The sequence below is a fragment of the Carassius auratus genome, chromosome 7 (assembly GCF_003368295.1).
Source record: "Carassius auratus strain Wakin chromosome 7, ASM336829v1, whole genome shotgun sequence".
Lineage (NCBI taxonomy): Eukaryota > Metazoa > Chordata > Actinopteri > Cypriniformes > Cyprinidae > Carassius > Carassius auratus.
In genome coordinates, this window is record NC_039249.1 from 5853894 (window position 1) to 5874107 (window position 20214).

Genomic DNA, 20214 nt, shown 5'->3' on the forward strand with positions numbered 1-20214 from the left:
CATAATATATAACTCATATATATTCAGGCTTGGGAGGGTTACTTTTAAAATGTATTCAGTTACAGTTACTAATTACTTCATAAAAAAGTATTCAGTAACGTAATCCAAGTACCACAATATGAAAGTAATATAACTGATTACTTTTGGATTACTTCTGGATTACTTCAAGGTCAAATATTATTTTTTTAAAACAACAACATTTATTAATTATGAATTTCACAGCCCTGAATTAATATATGTGTAAAGGACTATACAGACATCTAGTGCATGGTATTGGTATTACAGATTATTTTGTTTTATTTTGAAGAAAATATAATAAGAAATAATTTTAAAGAAATGTTTCTTCAAAAGGGAAATAGAGAATACAAATTCATTTTTTTCCCAAGCAAATATAATAAGAACACAATTGTTCAACGTTGTTTGCAATTTCTTCTTTTTAAACAAAATAGCAGCGGAATTTCCATGAAATTAACGCGTTTTTGCCCGCGGGCAGCATATTGTTTAGCAGTAGTGATTCAATCTGCGTTTGAGGAGATTGTAGACAGCTGTTATTTGCGCATGCTCCAGCGGGTGGCACACGTGACTCGCGTGAGTCATTAATCAAGCTGCGCTTAATATAGTGTTATGCCAAAATACTGATTTATTTAGTTTTAAATGAAACCATTGTAATCCTGAAAGTATTCCCCCTTTTTTCAAAATGTAACTATAATCTGATTACTACGTTTTTTGACGTAACTGTAACTGAATACAGTTACTGGATTTTTGTATACTGATTACGTAACGCCGTTACATGCATATGTACACATGTATATACAGGCCACAACCCTGTATATATCTCATTACATACAAAATGTCAAAATATTACTAACACAGTGAAACACTTAAAGGAGTTGTGAAGATATAAATTAGTCAGCCATTCAGTCATTCATTTCCTTTTTTCGTTCCACAGAAGAAAGAAAGTCATAAGGGTTTGCAACAACATGAGTGCGAGTCTTTTTAGATTTTTTTTTAAGGTGAACTGTTTCTTTAAAAGTTCTCCATTGCTCTCACTGCGCATGCGCATTGTTCGCGGGTGGTGATTGGCTGGTGTGTTTGTTGGCTGCGGAAGCTGCTGTCATGTGATTCAACGAACAGCTACAATGTTTTTGGATTAAAGTCAGTAAAACGTGATTTATTTCACAAATCAGCACGGTAATATATAACGTTATTCATCTATTGTTCGAAATAGTCTCCAGATGTACGCTGTTATGAAGCGTAAACAAACGCCAGTTTTGTAGAGGCAGATGTTGTGTTTTTGAGCATCTAAAACAGTCTTATGTTAATTTTTCATTTGTTTAAACGGTTATTTCAGAGAAACCGTCAATTAATAATGGATTGATGTACCTACAGGAGCTGTGTTTGTGCGTTCGCCTGTCTCATTTGCTCACGAGATCATTTTGTAGTCTAGTCACATGTTTTTCTATGGTGAAATACTTTACATGAAAGGGGTGTAAAACCAATGACACAGTTCCTATTCTTTTAATCTAAATTGCAAGCTTTCAGTGGATCGTGTCAGTTATTCTGTGAAACATACTATACACGTATTTAACCTCATCTTTCATTTGCATTTCAGCAATGGAGGAGATAAGAGTATCTCCTGACTATAACTGGTTCAGAAGCGCCGTGCCTCTGAAAAGAGTAAGTTCATCTAGCTTTCTATCGGTAACAATTTCATATAGGGACCAATTTTCACTATTAACTAGTTGCTTATTAGCATGTCTGTTATTTACATATCGGCTGTAAGTTCATTTGCGGTGGAAAACAATGCATAATTGTCATTTGCCATTGTTAATTGTCTTTTCTTTTTTTTTTTTTTTTAAAAAGCATAGTTAAAATTAAATGAATTAGAACTGCCATAAATGTAAATTAGAATAATATATGTATATTATAAGGCTGATGTAGCACAACTGTGAGACGTCTTGCCTGTGCATCTTCTGTAGATAATCGTGGATGATGATGACAGTAAAGTCTGGTCGTTGTATGACGCCGGGCCGAAAAGCATCAGGTGTCCCATCATCTTCCTCCCACCTGTGAGCGGCACGGCAGAGGTTTTCTTCCAACAGGTCCTGGCTCTCTCCGGATGGGGCTACCGCGTCATCTCTGTACGTTTTCACATCAGATACAGATAGACCTGCTGGATATCTGTTAACAATTGAAAGCGTTATTCAGTCGCTTTCCATTTCAAAAATGCCATTTTGCATAAACTAACATATTCTTTTGCTTTTTCCTGATTTATTTCCTGAAATTTCTGTATCCAGCTCCAATATCCTGTCTATTGGGATCTGCTGGAATTTTGTGATGGATTTAGGAAGCTTTTAGACAACTTACAACTGGACAAGGTATGGTGTATTGATTGTTTTAAGTATGGTATACAAGATGAGAACTGGGTCTCTTTCACAACCTATTCTTTGTTTTTCGGTCTGCATAGGTGCATTTGTTTGGTGCCTCTCTGGGAGGATTCCTGGCTCAGAAATTTGCTGAAGTCACGCATAAATCTCCCAGAGTTCATTCTCTGATCCTGTGCAACTCATTTAGTGACACATCGATCTTCAACCAGACTTGGACAGCAAACAGGTTATATACTGGATACTTTTACAGTGATAACATCTCCATCATTGTGAGTTTGTCTCATGTATAATTTTTCTTTTCTAGTTTCTGGTTGATGCCTGCTTTCATGCTCAAAAAGATTGTGCTTGGTAACTTTGCCAAAGGACCTGTGGACCCAAAAATGGTAGATGCAATTGACTTTATGGTTGACAGAGTAAGTATTTCTACTGTACTGATTGTTTACAGCATTGATGTTATTATTTATGTAATGCTACAATATATGACCTACAAAACCAATTACAAAAAACGATTACAAATCATACATTAAGAGTGTTTATCGAAGTCATTTTTTTTTTTTTTGCCTTAAATACATTTAATATGAACATGATATGTGTAAAAATACATGCAAACTTTAATTGTACTGAAATGGTTATGTGGAAACTGCACATTAATCAAACCACATTTAGTGCTTATTCTGGATTGATGTAGTTAGTAATAGATCTCAGACTGATGTGTGAAGGGAATTTGTCTCACTCTTTGCTCATTTATCAACAAAGCGCTCTCTGTTTGCTTGTGCTTCAGCTGGAAAGCCTGAACCAGAGTGAACTGGCCTCTCGACTCACGCTGAACTGCCAAAACTCTTATGTGGAGCCTCACAAGATAAAGGATATTGCCGTCACTATAATGGATGTAGGTCTTTTTTATACACTATCATTTCTCTTTGTCTTTATGGTTATTGTTGTGCTGTAGACTCCTCTATTCTTTAAAATTGTGAAATATTTTTAGAACTACCGTATAGTGTTATCTTTATCTTCCTTGGTGTGAACGGGCCTTTATTCTAAACTTTGTATAAAGTTTTGTGATTCTAGAACTGAAACACTTTACATAAGTTACAGAAATAAGATGTAAGTTTAACATTTTAAAAACATTTCGCACATATTTCCACTTAGGTTTTTGATCAGAGTGCCCTGTCTCATGAGGCAAAGGAAGAAATGTATAAGCTGTACCCCAACGCTAGAAGAGCTCACCTCAAAACAGGAGGAAACTTCCCGTATCTGTGCAGAAGTGCAGAAGTCAACCTGTACATACAAGTGAGTTTCAAGTCGTTGAAAGGAATATTTCAACCAATATTTCAATCAAACAAATGTAAAAACTTTCATTATTTACTTACCCTCATGATGTTCCGACCTCAAATAACGCACTTTCTTCTGTGGAACATGTATATGAAGAACATTTTAATTGCTAATTTTCCTGCAATTAAAGTAATCGAAAGCTTTAAAAGTTAAAAAAGCAGCAAGTAAAAGTAGTCAGACTTCAGTCTGAATCTTAGCCATATGATAGATTTTTGCCAGAAACAGTAATTTGCTTTTTTCTAAAAAATCTTCAGTTCTTTCGAATCACAAACTCACGACTCCGTAATCAGATTGCAATAGTTGATGACTTTTTGGAGGAAGATTCTCAGTGAATAAAGACGACCTGTTTTAAAGACACAAGGACCAGTTTTCTGTTACTAAAGTTTGCTGTTTCAGTGAATAGTGATTAAAAACAGTGCAATCATGTTGTGATTTTATTTTAATTAATTTTTTTAAGGCTTAATTTGCATTTTGTTACTCTGCTTTTACTCCGTAGATACACCTGCGTCAGTTTCATGGGACACGGTACGCCGCTATCAGTCCAGAGATGGTCAGTGCAGAGGAGCTGGAAGTGCAGAGGACAAATCTGAGCAACAACAGTGAGAGTGATAAGGAATCGTAGAGAGACCAACAGGGTTCATCCAAGCATCCCCTGAAGGTTGACTAGATGAATCTGGATCTGAATTGAACCCGTTTCAGAGATCACGTGCCGGTATTCTGTTTTTCTATGACCTTAAACTCAGTTAAATGTGAATGGATTTTAAAGAGCCTATTTTTACTTTACAGAAAATAAACAATATTTTGATAAGTATGACTGTAAATAAGTGAAATTGATTACATGGTAAAAGAGTTTTCATAGAATGCCATATTTTGACCCGGTTGCCTTACACAATATAAAATGCACGCATTTATTCAATTTAGCACTTTTTACTCCTTGAACTTCATTTTCTGCCTTTTGTACATTGGTGTTTTTTTTTTGTCATGTACTTGGTTTTTTTGTATGTATGAATGTTGTCAGTGTCATTATGTCTGTTGGAGTCATGCACTGATATAAACCGAAACTGGTTTTAACACCAGATTGTATAAATCTCTTACCTTTTCCAAATGACCTATCAGCAGTCTTTGATTTGGTAACAAATCAAAAAGTGTCATTATTTACTTAAATAAAAGTCCTGTAACTGCAAAAGACAGGTATCGATCGTTATTAAAGATTTTACAACAATTTATTACAGGTTCTGCATGTGTTAAACTCTCACCTGCCAATAATGTATATCAATAACTAAATCATTACCACACAGTTACAACACCTCTATGGCTACACAATAAAAATTATTCACATCTTATTAAAGTGTTAACAAAAGAATCAGATTAATGAATTGGGCATTACAAAATTATGGCATGCAAATAAATTCAAGTCTCTACCGCAGCAGACCAGATGATTATTTTATTTTTTAGACATCACCTAAATACAACATTATATGAATATCATAATCATTCAGTACCATGATATTTTGATCTTGTACCACCATAATCATTTTTGGAAGGGGCCATCACATTAAACTTGTCACGAAACAGAAGTTGCAAAAAACATTACAACAGTATTGTGACATTTTTCTAAGTGTAACATCAGGATCTGAATAGAGGTGGATGTGAATGCCGCTGGCTTAAAGGACGAGTTCACCCAAAAATGTCAATTTGCTGCAAATTTACTCACCCTCAGGCCATCCAAGATGAAGATGAGTTTGTTTCTTCATTGGAACAGATTTGGAGAAATGTAGCATTTACCTCACTTTTTCACCAGTGGATCTTCTGCAGTGAATGGGTGCCGTCAAAATGCGAGTCCAAACAGCTATTTAAAACATCACAATAATCCACACCACTCCAGTCTATTGATTAACATCATGAGAAGTGAAAAGCTGTGTGTTTGTAATAAACAAACCCATCATGGTGTTTTAACTTTAAACGATTGCTTCTATATCAGGAAAGACATATGCAAAGACCAAGCACCAATTAGATGTGAAAACAGTCCAAAGCAATTAAAATAAAATATTATGCACCATTACAGACCCTAAGATTATTGGACTGATTCTAAAACGAAAATACAGAATGAAATAAGCAGAACTTCCTGTTGTAATATATTTGTTTATTGAGACTATTTGTGTTGCTTGGAGACAGCTTGCAACATCATTCCAAAAGAAAACCGCTTCCTATTTATCAGAGATGGCTGGTTTTCAATGATTTGTTTGCATCACCTCATTTAAAAATGGCAACAGCATTTTGGTTGGCATAGTTACATTTGGTTACTACCCTATTACCATTGGTGACAGCAAATTTGCATCTTTTGTCTTGGCAGAAGTGTATTTTTTTTATCCTGCTTGCACATCAGCACTTAATTTCCTGACGAGTCACAGTCCACTAAAGCCATTATAACAAAATATGACAAAAACATCTAGATAATAAAGTGCAATAATTTAATTAGATTAACAGACTTTTAGTGTGGGAAAAATCAACAACTCTAGTCATGCTGCAAACGGTGACTCATACCAGACTTAATACTTTAAAACAAGTACACTTACAAATCAAACAAGTACAGTTTCAGTTACAGTCTTGCATGCATCAGTGTAGCATCTCTAACATCACAAGCAACATTTACACATCTCTTGCTTAGGCAGGCTGAATATATTGTTTGCATAAGAACTGGGTTGACATAGTTTTTTAATTCTCCAGCTTGTGATTCGATTCGATTCCGATCTCGACTCGATACGGATTCATTTAGAGGCTATCAGGTGCGTGTCAGGTTTTCTCAAGTAAAGAAATCTCAACTGACATTGTAAACTGTAAAGGGAAAAAGATAGACGTACTTAACCTATACTTTTATACTTAACGATATAACTATGCTCCAATTTTTTTTTCTTCTATTTTTTATACAAACATTTAACAGTTATCGGCATTGAATGGCTTTTCTGAGGTAAACATTACGTGACATCGTAAAAAACTGTATTTATTGTTTACATTTCAGAATTTAAGCTAAGGCTTTGTTTTATATCAAAAGTAACAAACCACAAAGCTTGTAGGGATTTACTACAAAAAAAAAAGAAGATGAAGAAAAAAAAAATTGAGAACTCGATATCAACTCAGCCCCAATCTGCATAAAATACTACAGTGGTTTATTCTCTTAATCGTATTGCACCTTCACTTTTTTTTTTTTTTTTTTTTTTTTTTGCCCGTGTTCAAATAAGAACATTTGCACATACAAAAAAGTTTGGACCTTTCAGTCCTGCCAATCCTATAATGAACAGGATGATCACACACATTTAAACACACATAAAACATGTTACCCAGTATCCTGAGCAGTGCAGCTGTATTAGTATTGTCTTTGTTTCTAGTCTTAAAAATAACAATTACAGCAGAAAAGCTGCAACTACAAATAAATATAGGACAGAAATACATGCAGAACTGTAAAATAGAAATGTGGAAAGTGAAATTCAGCATGACCAAAAATGTTATTGCTTGGCAAGTTTTTCAACAGGGAGCAGTTTTTGGGAGAACAGATTTTTTTTTTCTCTTTCTGTCTATCATATTTTCTCTATATGAACAGAGATGTATAAAGTACTAGAGACCCATACTTGAGTAAAAGTACAAGTGCTCTATCAAAAAAGTGACTTGAGTAGAAGTAGAAGTGCTCTTTAAGCACCACACTTAAGTAGAAGTACTAAAGTATTCAACATTTTTTGTACTTAAGTATTGCAAGTAGTCTATTTTAAAAATTTACTACTCAAGTACTGAAAGTAAAAGTAGAAGTATTGTGTTATGTAGCTATTAAAGAAAGTAGTCAAAAGTTTGAACATATTGTTTTTACTATTTCAAATGATTAACCTAAAGGACAATCACAATTCCTTTGACTGTAACTTCTTGTAAACAAAAAACGGTTACTAGGGTTAGTTAGCCCAATTTGCAAAATTCTGTCAATAATAACTTACCCTCATGTTGTTTCAAACCCATAAGACATCAGAGGGTCATTTAGAATTTTTTGAAGCATCGAAAATACATTTTGGTCCAAAAATAGCAAAATCTACGACTTTATTCAGCATTGTCTTCTCTTCCGTGTCTGTTGTAAGACAGTTAAAAACAAAGCAGTTTGTGTTATCTGGTTCGCGAACGAATCATTCGATGTAACCGGATCTTTTTGAAACAGTCCACCAAATCGAACTGAATCGTTTTAAACGGTTCGCGTCTCCAATACGCATTAATCCACAGATGAATTAAGCTGTTGACTTGTTTAATGTGTCTGACACTCCCTCAGAGTTAAAACAAACCAATATCCAGGAGTAATTCATTTACTCAAACAGTACATTGACTGAACTGCTGTGATGAACACCGAGCCGAGCCAGATAACGAACGACTGACTCGTTCACAAGTGAAGAGCCGTTTCTGTCAGACGCGTCTGATTCGTGAACCGAGGAGCTGATGATACTGCGCATGTGTGATTTAGCGTGAAGCAAACCGACACACAGAGCGTCTGAACTGAACTGATTCTTTTGGTGATTGATTCTGAACTAATTCTGTGTTAATGTTGCGTCGAGCGCAAAAGAATCGGTGAACTGTTTTCTTCAACTGGTTTATTGAATCGAACTGTCAGAAAGAACTAACGTTGGTCATCCGAGAACCGATGCAACCGTTTCTTGACTCGTGAACGAGTCATTATCTGGCTCGGCTCGGTGTTCATCTCTCTCTTCACAGCAGTTCAGTCAGCACGCGCAGTCTCGCTTGATTCGCTCAATGATGTGCCAGCTTCATCAAACATGCCATCTACAGTTCTGGCAGTGGTTTGTAATGGAATGATTCGTAACATTATTATAATTGTAACGAGTAACGATGCAGCACATAAAAAAAATATCGGAGTAAAAGTATTAAACTCAGCGAAAATATGTACCGAAGTAAAAGTGGAAGTAGGAGAAAAAAATAATACTCCAGTAAAGTACAGATACCGCCTTTTAGTACTTAAGTACAGTAGTGAAGTAGTTCTACTTCGTTACTATACATCTCTGTATATGAATGGTTCCAAAGAAACCCATCAGTTCAAAACAAAGTCATGCTTGCTGTAAATATTTGCTCTTGGTGTGAACAGGCTAAGTTTTCTTCTCCGACACATCACTGAGGTTATATTTAAGTATTTGTGTTTCTTCAGTACTGTGTATTTGAAGAGCATCCAATCTCCTGGTTGGTACGTGCTCAGTCTAGACCATTCTCAACAAATCTCACATTACATTGTAGAGCATTTTTTAGCAGAAGACGGATCCGCATTTGCCTGTTGTCGCATGCTTTCTGTTAGGAAGAAAAAAAGTTATAAAAGACGGAAAGTAAAGCAAGACTATGAAACTAATATATATATATATATATATATATATATATATATATATGTGTGTGTGTGTGTGTGTGTGTGTGTGTGTGTGTGTGTGTGTGTGTGTGTGTGTGTAAAGAAGAAAACAATATATATTATATATATATATTAAATTAAAATTACACTAAATTAAATTTATGCATTTAGCAGATGCTTTTATCCAAAGCGACTTACAGTGCATTCAGGCTATCAATATTGACGTATCACACACACACACACACACACACACACTCAATAGCTCAGAACAGCTTACAATCATCAAAGGCATAATCCTAGTCAAAATGGCATGCAAAACTTTAGTTGGTCACATACATTAATATATAGACATATGAAGTTAATGGTTCTTGGCAAGAATAATAACCTAATATAATTTTTTTAATTTAATTTGCATACAAATTCACTACAATGCATTCTGCATTTGCCTTCCAAAAAATGACACCCGCAATTCTGCCAACAAGTTTTTCATTTTGCTGCATTTGAGTCTGAAATGCACATATGATGCATACAGTTTTTGTCTAGACAGGCATAACAGTAGGTTTAGAAACAGATCTTATACACACATGAAGTGTAATGCTGAATTCACCTGCCAAATCAATCCTGGAGATTCCAGTCAGACCTTCGTACAAGCCCTTGATGGGGTTTTCTCCAGCGATGATCACTCCGTGCAGCCAGATGAGCAGCATCCTATGCCCGTGCTCCTTGTAGCTCTTGGTACCTTTTAAAGTTCAGAGCTTGTCATCACTATGACGGATATCTTATCACAAGGAACACACCGTTTTTCCTTTATTTTGTTAATAAATAACAGAATGCTTCATTTACATGTTAAAAGTGGGGTATTTATTTTTACAAAAAAGTAGAGCTGAAACAACTAATCGATTTAATGGATTAAAATCGATTATTTAAATAGTTGTCAACTAATTTAGTCATCGATTAGTTGCTAAATAACTTTTATTTGCCGTAAGTGGCTCATTTCATGCATATTTTAAATCTGCGGTGACCAAAGTGTAGCAGCTCACTCACGACAAAGAACTCCCCGCTCAAGCTCGCGGTATCTGCAAGATTAACGATGGCAGTTTGCACACACAGCTACTAGAAGATTTACATCTGTCAGACAGGTTGCTGACGTCGTCAAGCTTCGTTTGAGTTGAAACGGAAGTGCTAAAAAATGCTAAAAATGGGCTTCAATTGTCTCAATTGAGTTCCACTGGGGTCGCTGTGTCCATTTCTTTTACTGTCTATGGTATTCAGCAAGATGGTGGAGACAGACGGCAGTGGAGTAAGCTCGAGAAAGAAAAAGAAAAAAGCGGAAGATAAAGCTAATCGAACGAAGTCATCCATAGTGTGGGAGAACTTTACTTTGAGTCTTCAAAAAAATAAATAAAGAGTAACCTGTGAACTTTGCACTACTGATCTGACTTTTATATGATCAGATTCTCCAGTACAATGTTGTTTGCAAATGTTTAGATGTTTAAAGGGGGGTCGCTCTGATCAGTGAATGTCTGTGCTCTCAGTGCTGTGCTATACGGGAGCGCGCGCTCTTCCGGGAGAAATGCCCTTAGGACCCATATAAGGAAATTCCGCTCCATCTAACGTCACACAGAGCCATACTCGAAAAAAACTTTCCGAAACTTGTGACAAACCGGAAGGAGTATTTTTGGAACAGAAATACTCCTTCAAACGTACAACTTAATTTTTGAAACTATTACCTGTGATTTTGGGGATGCACTATCAAAATAGGGGCAAGGCCCTTTTGGGGTAGGGGCGTGTTTGTTTTGGTGATTTTAAATATCAACATTGGCTACCAGAAATCACTTACCCCACCTTCAAATTCGCAAAATATTCCAAATGATGTGACCCTTTTTTGCAGGTACAGTATGTGAAACGCACAATGAAAAACATGATTTATAAAAAATTACCTGTAACTGAGAGTTACCTGTTTTAACAAATGAACTCACCTATATATACTGTATATATACACACATACATGCATACACACACACACACAGCAGATGCTTTTTTCCAAAGCAACTTACAAATGTACACATATATATTTTTTAAAGATGCACTCAGCAGATTATGTTAAATGACATACCTGTCCATTGGTGCTCTATGGCTCGAATATGTGCATCTGAGAACTTCCAGTGCCGAGCCAGTGTTTTCCACTCGCCTGGTTTGAGATATTTGGAGGCTAGTTTCCACAGGACAGATCGCATATGTTGTGTCTCCTGTCGATGATCTTGCTTAAATGTAAGACTCGCTCCCACCAGAGAGTCAGAGTCACTCGTCACATTTTCCTAGAAAGCAATGAACACATTTAAAATCTTCAATATTCAAATGATTTCGGAATCAATTAATTTAAGATTAATATATACTGAACAAACCTTCTCCCATTTGTAAAATCTGTCAGCCTTGATAATCATGTCAACGACATTGACATGGTTGCCTCGTGCTGCAACATCCAGAGATGTCTTTCCCTGCTGTAAATACATTTTGTTCAATCGTTTGATGAAGTGCATTAAAATATACAAATTTATCAACCACACTCAAGTATGCAACAGTGATTTGCACCTTGTCGAGCAGATTGAGGTTGACTCCAGATATCAGGATCATCTCAGCGATGTTCTGCCGTCCGTGTTCTGCTGCTATGTGCAAAGCAGTTTGAAGCCGCTGTGAGGAACAATTGTTGATGAATGAGTGAAGAAACCATTTCCTTAATCCATGAAATCATAAATGTTTGACACTCACATTGTCAAAGATGTCCAGGTCACATCCCGCATCGATAAGATCCTTGACTATTCCTGTGGAGTTGTTGAGTACTGCCAAGTGCAGAGCTGAAGTATGTTGCTAGGTAAAGAAAAATGTCTCTACTGTAAATACATTAGATATTCTGAATAATAAAACTTAGAATTGTAAAGTTTCTGAGGTTTTAGCAGGAGCTAAAACCTCAGAAACTTTACAATTCTAAGTTTTACTATTCAGAATAGTCGCGAATCAGGTAATTTGTCAAATGTGCCCAAATGATGCACTCCACATTGTGATCGTACTAAAAATTTATTATTTCGTCAGTGTACTTTTTTTTTTCTTTAAGAGGCGTTAACGTTGTCTGGATGTGGCCTTAGATGTGATGTGTGCATGCACAACAGAGAATATCCTTTAGCTCACATTCTGGCAAGGTTCTAACAGTTTATGAACAAGTAACATTAATAGAATGTTCATTCAAAATGTCTAATAATGTTCTTAATGAACTTTTTTTTTCTTTCTGAAACATTTCAGTTGGCTATTAATCTAAGATGGTGTATAGAACATGCAAAAGTAACATTCCCATAATTTTTGCAAAAACTTTAACACTCCCCATAATGTTGCCTTTAACATTTGGACAGGAATAAACCCACAAAATACTTGTCCCAAATAGTGCTTTTGTCATGCTCTTAAAGGGTGCAAAATCAGCCGAATGATGCAGTAAAACTTCTGTATAATAATATTATGTCTTAAACATGTCTTTAACATAATCAAGATGGCCTTGTACCTATACTGTACCTATAGGTCTGTGAATATCTGTTATGCAGAGCATTATTATTGAACACCGCTAACTGAGAATTCAGCAAATTAGTTCAATGGGCATGCCATTGCCATAGTGAATATTCCCCCAAGAATTCTCTCCTGTTCTTCAGTGAATTTCATACCAAAAACATAAAAAGCAGGTAAGCTGGGGGTTTTAGTACTCACTGTGTCTACTGAATCCAGATTGATCCCAGCCTGTACCAGCAGTTTGATCTCTCTTCCAGAGCCATGCTGGGCCACCAGATGAAGAGCTGTCCTGTTACTCTATAAGAAGAAACACTTTACGGTGTGCTTTGACTTGTACTGAAAGTTGAAAACTGATAGTATAAACCAATGTCCTCACATGAGTAAGTTCATTGACATTGCAGCCAGCCTCCAGCAAGAGTCTGATACATTCATAATGCCCTCCTTCAGCTGCCAAATGTAAAGCCGTCATGCCATCCTGATAAAAGATCACAGTTTGACGCAAATAACACCAAAAAAAACCTTTCAATGCACACAAAAAACAGGATCTACTTACAATGTTTTTTTCATCAATGCTCTCGCCGGTTTCCATGATCTTCTGTAGGACATCACTGTGGCCTTGCTTAGCTGCTAAATGCAGTGCAGTGTTTTCCTCCTGCAGTTCATGGACATCATATTAGTGCTGCATCGATGTTGTTAAGGCCAATGTTTTCCCATTCTTTGTATGTTTTTGTTTTGGTTAGTTTAACTTATCAAATTACGGCACGTGATGCATCTACTGTAGCATGCTGAATGCGTTTAGTTTCTCTTTTTTTTTTTGTCGTGAGGTCAGATTAATTCATATGTAGTTGATTTCTTTTCTATTTTGGCCATTTCTTTGGAACCGCTGAATTTGGCACCACTCTGCATTGAATTTACTCTTATATAAATATCATATTTTCAATGGGCATGCCTTTGCCATAGTGAATTAGAGATAAGGGATCCTATATATGGCACATTTGATGTCAGCAAACACCGATTAAAATTATAATTCAGTGTCACACCGCCCAAGTCTAGAGTTTTTATTTGGATCACATTGACAAGTTCTCAGAAGCGTTATTCTGAAAACTTTGGCTCGCTTTGCCCTCTACTTTGGCATTTTACATCTAGTAGTAGAGAAATCTAATTAGCACACACTGAGGAGCGCCTGTGCACCCATGACTCTTGCTGTCCCTCACCTTGTCCTTGAGGTCATGAGCACAGCCCATACCAATGAGAAACTCCACCACCTCCAGGTGCCCATGCTCCGCGGCCAAATGAAACGCTGTCTTACCTGACTGACACAGCAGATGGACACACGTTAGAAAGGACATAATGTACAGTACTACACTCTTTAAAATAGTAATGCAATAGAAGAACCATTTTTGGTTCCTCAAAGAACCATTCTGTGAACAGTTCTTAAAATAATCTCTCTTTTTCTTAATGTTTAGAATATTTTAATAATCTGAAGAACCTATTTCCAATATAAAGAGCCTTTTGTGTAATGGAAAGGTGTAGTTTCCATAAGTATTATAGCTTTGCTTCATCTGTTATTATTTCAGTGGGTAATAAAACATCCCTGCTGAAAAAACAAACAAACAATAGAAACCATCACAGAAATTCTGATGGTTTCCACTACATATACCAAACTTTTAACCATTAAAACCATTGAAAATATGTGTGTTTTGGGACATGTTCCATTAAGGTTTAGTGGTTTTAACTAGCCACCATTAGAAGGCAACCTATTTCCAGCAGGGATGTTGTCACAAAGCACAATGAAACTACTTGAGAATATTGATTGTGTGATATACTGTAAGTGACCGTCTTGGGGTCACTGGGGTACACTTGTAACAATAGCCAAAAAAAATTATTGATTTTTCTTTTATACCAAAAATCATTAGTATATTAAGTAAAGTTCCATGAAGATATTTTGTAACTTTCCTACTGTAAATATATCAAAACTTTATTTTTGATCAGTGTTATGCATTGCTAAAAATTCATATGGACAACTTAAAAAGCGATCAATTTTGAAAAATTGACACTTAACCTTTTGTGGTCCAGGGTCACATATTTGTATTATTGATCTACTTTACAGAACACATAATGGACCATAAATCTCATCATAACATACAAGTAGTACAATTCACAACAACTGGAAAAACTTAAATCAGAGTTTTAAGACAACAAGACATAAAAATGAACCCTGTTGACATTGATAATACAGTACAGCGGTTTCAATAAAATAAGCATTGAACACGTCACCATTTTTCCCAGTAAACATATTTCTATGAAGCTATATTTGTCCTTTCTGGTGCTTGACAGCTCCTGTTCACTGGCAGCTTTTTTAAGTCAACAAAACTCTTCCTTAGCACAATTCCTTCCTTAAAGCCATTCCTTAAAAATGTTTAACTGGTATTTGCATGGACACTGTGCAATCAACTTTAACTCCCAACTTTGGAAAACAAAACCCATTCGGTCTCTAAACTTTGTCTGGGCTCTAGTATTTCGCAGGGAACAGAGGGTACAATTAAAAGACATTACACATGGGCACTGTGGCAAAACATGAGATTCTCACCTTGTCGACTTTATTAAGCTGCACGTTTTCCAGATCTTCCATAATATACTCCAAAACACTGATGTGACCCCTCTGTGCAGCACAGTGTAAGAGATTCAAGCCATTCTGAAAGAAAAAAAAGAGACCGTTCAGTGAGCGAGATGCATTGAAATGAATGTTGAAGCCTGAATGTAGGCCAGTACACACATCAGTCTCATTTATATTGGTTAGTGGTCTTTAAAGAACACCTTCAGAACGCTATTCGTCAAGAGGATAGTCAACCGTGAGAGAGCGGAGTACATAAAAGATATCTGAGACATAACGAAACTTTTTGCCAATAGAGTCTTACTTTGTTTTCACAGGTGAGCTTCGCTCCAGTTGAGACAAGGATCTTTAGGATTGAGAGGTGACCAAACCATGCCGCCAAGAGCAGAGCGTTCATACCAAACTGGAAAACAAAAGAATGTATACGTCACACAACTTCCTTAATTACATAATTAAGAATCGTGTTCCAGTGGATCATGAACAGCAGTGCATGTGTAGAAACTACTACTGGCAATGCTGAGGACAAGGGTTTGATTCCCAAGGAATAAACATGCAGGTAAAATGTATTGCTTGCTTGAATGTATTGATGTGAGTCACTTAAATGGGTCCAGCAAATGCATAAATGTAAAAAGTTTAATAATGGAGCTAATAAAAAATTTATGCAAAAGTGTATGGAATGTTATAGTGAGAAAAGCTATACTTTATCTGAATCTTTTCTAAATAGTATGTTTAAATATTATTTTAATCTCCTGTAAAATTGTATCAAATAAAACTGCATTTGCTAGAATTAAGATAATTATACCCACAATACTACTTGAGGGACAACATGGAAAATATGTATTTAAAAAATGAAAGACACTTCACAGGACCATTTACATGAAGTGCAGAAACAAAGATGTGATAAAAAAACAACAACATTTATATTTATTATATTTATTAATACATTTATATTTATTTTAAAAATGCTCTGTATATGCTCTAAAATACTAAAAAGTTGATACAAAAATAATGACCAGTTACAACATACACCAAAAAAAAAAAAAAATTATTACTTATACGTCTATGTAATTTACAAAAAAATATATAATTATAATTATTGAAGTAATTATTAATTATTATATCAAATTATAATTTATATATATATATATATATATATATATATATATATATATATATATATATATATATATATATATATATATGTATATATAATGCACAGGTACATATTAGTCAACACTCAATTATCTAAAAGTTCTGCCTTGCATTTCAGGGCCACTCTTTGTCTCTTCAATCATTGCTGGTGTAACAAACTCATAGCCTCCAGTAATTTACAAGTCACATGGTGAACAGCAGCCCATTAAAAATGTATTCAGTGGAGCAATATTTAACTTACATAAAATATTCAGCCTAAAATACAACTAAATTGAACCTGTTCCAAGATTGTTCACACAGTGTGGCAGCGCTCAAACAAAAAGCATTTGACACGTACGCTGTCCATATCATCCACCTCCATGTCGTGGTCCAGCAGCAGACGCACTGCCTGCTCACTGCCGGCTCCTGCTGCCCAGTGCAAGGCCTTACGGTCCATCTTTAAACCAGAATCACATGAGAAAATTAAACATCCACGCTCACTGGCTTTAGATGATAAATACTGTTGTCTAGGGTAAAACAAAGGTCATATCCTGTGCTGACGACCACAACATGTGGGTTTCCGTCACTCTGGTGCATAACTGGGAAAAACAAAGCATTCCAGGCAGAGAAATTGGCATGGTGGATGGCAACATAACTTCCTCTGACACAGCTTCCTGTACATTCGGCATGCTTCGCTCCGCTTTCTTAAACGTGCCATCATGTTTAGAAGTGTACATCATAGTTTATTTACTTATTTAAATCGATATATATATTTTTATTACATTATTATTTTAGTCAAAGAGCCAATTTTAAACCATTCAAAGGGCGTCTTTTATTAGAAAGACTGCTTTAGACTGTCTAGTATAATGCACATAATCCATTCCTTGCATTGAGCACATTTCTGTATTGGTTATATCTCACCTTATTTTTGACTTTGATGTCCACCCCTCTTCTGATGAGCTCCTGCATCCTCTCCGTGTCGTTCCTCTTTGCAGCATCATGAAACTCCTTCTCTGAGCAAAGCACTGGAGAGAAATAAACGTGGAAGGTGACAGGAGTTATATACAGTATGGTGTATACCGGTACAAACATGAGCAGGATCCATGATTGTCCACATGCATCGGCAGTATTCATATTTAATGTTTCTCATCACTTTTTAGAGATAATTTCAATCTAGGTTTTAGATTCTATCCTGATTGTGTACATAATTAAACTATGACCCACAATTTAAAAAGGTATACAATTAAAAAACTAATATCTATCTATCTATCTATGATTTAATATAAATAATATTTAAAATTGATCATAACACAAATAATATATTTATACACACACACACACACACACACACACACAAATTCATTTTCTTCTGTAAATATGTTCAAGAATCCAACAAAGCCTTTGTAAACAAGTCTCTTTGGTCTTATATAATACAATTTTTATTTATAACTATTAGACACAGTTAGTTTTAGAAGCCATTTAGAAATACAGTGAGATAATGAATATTTTAGCCATTGAATATAACCTTATTTCTCTCACCTGCCCTACTTAGGGTCCGTACCGCACTACAACACGGTCACTATTGTATCTTTTCAGTATTTTGACACTTACAAATATCGTCTTCAGACACCAGTCCGTCTTCCATCGTCCTCAGTCGATGCAGTGTTATGCATCCGATGTGCGCATCTTGTGATACATGTCTACATCTTCATCTTCCGACGCGATGTTGGGCTGTGTTTCTGAGCGCTTCTCTCACAGCCGAGCTCAAGCCTGCCGCTTTGGGAAATGACGAATCCTGCTGAAGCGAACGAGGGTTTGGCTCATGAATATTAATTAGGGCTTGGTGACGTTTCCTCGTGTCCTTCGGATGTGATTATAAATATTAATTAGATTATGCTGAAGTCACTTCCAATGGCGAATTGGCAGTTAATGAATATTAAATAGGTTTTGTCAACGTTGCTTTTGAGACATTAGTTAAATATATTTGCTACCACTTTTCTCCATCCGGGTAAATATTGTGACAGACAGCAGATGTCATTTTTTGGCAGTTAAGCTTCTTCTTCCCTCAAATGAACGTACAATAGTAAATAGTAACCAACGTATATTATATATTATAATATATTATAAAAAGGTGAACAAAAGAAATATCTAAAATATGCGATATAAATGATTTACTTAAAGAACAAATGCATATGATTTATTGTAAACAAAACATGCATTTGTCATTTGTTTTTATTGAATGATATACATAATATTGCACACTACATTTTTAAACTCCTTACTGAATCCGGGGATTTTTATTTCATTCACTAGGTTTCGTCTTTATTTTATATTCGTCACCAAATATTTAAATTCATTGCTCTTTGTTATCAGATTCGTTTCATTGAGAGCTGATTCTTCATGGGTTAATTTTCTCATCGGTTTTAATATTTGTTGTGTAACAATAGGCAATTGTGCTTGTTTGTCTGCCTGTTGGCTTTAGGTAAACTATCATGAATGCTGGACAAATGTTGACCTGTTTGAACAAAGAAAGCTGTGATATTATAAGGAACCTCCACTAGGGAGAGCTGTAGACTCACAGACTGCTTTTACTGTCACGATGACAGGTTTCCCGCCAGCTTCACTTTCAATACTTATTTCAGGCCAATTTCATTTTTCCATGCATTGCACAGCTGCTGAGGCTAATATGCCATTTAAAGTTTGTGAGTCACAAATTGAGTTGATTTGTGTTCGCATAGTTGCATAAAACATTCCGAATCTAAGCAATGCACGCTGGATAGAGAAGCAATCCAATATCCGTGTCAGAAAAAACAACAACACTGTGGACAAGGCCAAGTGCAATTATTAATTTTTGTTTGGCAATTCAAGGAAAAGGCTTAAAGTAATAGTTTAAGGGAAGAAAATCACTATAAGTCTCGTGAAGTGACAAGTGGTGTGGATTATTGTGATGCTTTTATCAGCTATTTGGGCTTTCATTCTGACAACACCCATTCACTGCAGAGGAACCATTGGTGAGCAAGTAAGCCAATGCAACACTTCTCAAAATCTTTTCTGATGAAGAGACAAACTCATCTACATCTTGGGAGGCCTGAGGGCAAGTAAATTTAGCTCATTTTAATTTGGGGGCAAACTATGCCTTGAACTACAAATAGGCTGTATGGCATGATTAACAGGTTTTAAAAAGTGTTCATCAGAAAATCCAGCTATAGATTAACAGCACAGCCAGGCCATGTAAACAACACTTTATTTAATACAACATTGTCCAACACTACATAAAAATACTACAAACTAAAGAATGCACATAAATGTAACATTTTAAACAGTAGCACTGTTGTCTGCATGCAGTAATAATCTTAAAAACGATGCTTATTGTTTTCATTTTTAATCATACAACAAAATCGTAACTCTTGACCGTCTGATTAAATAGTCTCATGTTAAGTCACACTTCATTTAAGAGGGCTGTATATTTCACACATTCAGCATGAGAATCATGCAACTGACACTGTTCTCATGATCTCACACCGCACGTCCATTTTCTCATGCTGGGCCACTAACAGACACACGCACATTATATATGCACTCTGTATATATTGCTAAGAAAATTCAGGGAACATTAATCACTGTGTAAGATCAAATCAATAAAACATAAGGGATATTGGTCTGTCCAGGTAAAAAGCATAAGTGATGTTCACCTGCTTTGGTGCAAATGAAAGCGACATCAACCCTGCATCCCAGTGTGCATGCAATCCACCCTCTCTGCCCTAAATAATATTGAATATGATTGATATTACATAGAATTTAAAGATGATAGTATTTACATT

The 20214-nt window shown here is 35.7% G+C and overlaps 2 protein-coding genes across 3 annotated transcripts; one reads left to right on the forward strand and one right to left on the reverse strand.

The window, feature by feature from the left end:
- The first annotated feature begins 1062 nt into the window (after positions 1-1062).
- On the forward strand, positions 1063-4905 carry spg21 (SPG21 abhydrolase domain containing, maspardin). 2 transcript variants are annotated; one of them, XM_026266872.1, is made up of 9 exons: positions 1063-1191; positions 1613-1677; positions 1980-2141; positions 2298-2378; positions 2468-2613; positions 2692-2800; positions 3169-3276; positions 3537-3677; positions 4216-4905. In XM_026266872.1, exons 2-9 carry the CDS (start codon positions 1615-1617, stop codon positions 4339-4341), a joined length of 936 nt encoding a protein of 311 aa, XP_026122657.1. In that variant the 5' UTR covers positions 1063-1191; positions 1613-1614; the 3' UTR covers positions 4342-4905. The 2 variants fall into 2 exon arrangements, with proteins under 2 accessions (XP_026122657.1, XP_026122658.1); XM_026266873.1 differs by having other exon boundaries at positions 1097-1155.
- Positions 4906-8770: 3865 nt separating this feature from the next.
- Positions 8771-18196, reverse strand: ankdd1a (ankyrin repeat and death domain containing 1A). Its single transcript, XM_026266874.1, has 15 exons — positions 18005-18196; positions 17315-17418; positions 16752-16850; positions 15567-15665; positions 15239-15343; positions 13863-13961; positions 13202-13300; positions 13025-13123; positions 12847-12945; positions 11866-11964; positions 11689-11787; positions 11502-11597; positions 11213-11414; positions 9704-9835; positions 8771-9044 (listed from the first exon to the last, which is right to left on the reverse strand). The coding sequence occupies exons 1-15, from the start codon at positions 18036-18038 to the stop codon at positions 8983-8985; spliced, it is 1527 nt and encodes a 508-aa protein (XP_026122659.1). The 5' UTR covers positions 18039-18196; the 3' UTR covers positions 8771-8982.
- Between the last annotated feature and the right edge of the window lie 2018 nt (positions 18197-20214).

Coding starts and splice junctions, on each gene's coding strand:
- ankdd1a (XM_026266874.1), bottom strand. CDS start 18,038: ATGGAAGACGGACTGGTGTCTGAAGACGATATTT. Junction 13,124..13,201: donor GCATTGATGAAAAAAACATT/GTAAGTAGATCC, acceptor ATCTTTTATCAG/GATGGCATGACGGCTTTACA. Junction 11,965..12,846: donor ATCTGGATTCAGTAGACACA/GTGAGTACTAAA, acceptor TTCTTTACCTAG/CAACATACTTCAGCTCTGCA.
- spg21 (XM_026266872.1), top strand. CDS start 1,615: ATGGAGGAGATAAGAGTATCTCCTGACTATAACTGGTTCAGAAGCGCC. Junction 2,142..2,297: donor GGGGCTACCGCGTCATCTCT/GTACGTTTTCAC, acceptor TTCTGTATCCAG/CTCCAATATCCTGTCTATTG. Junction 2,801..3,168: donor TTGACTTTATGGTTGACAGA/GTAAGTATTTCT, acceptor CTTGTGCTTCAG/CTGGAAAGCCTGAACCAGAG.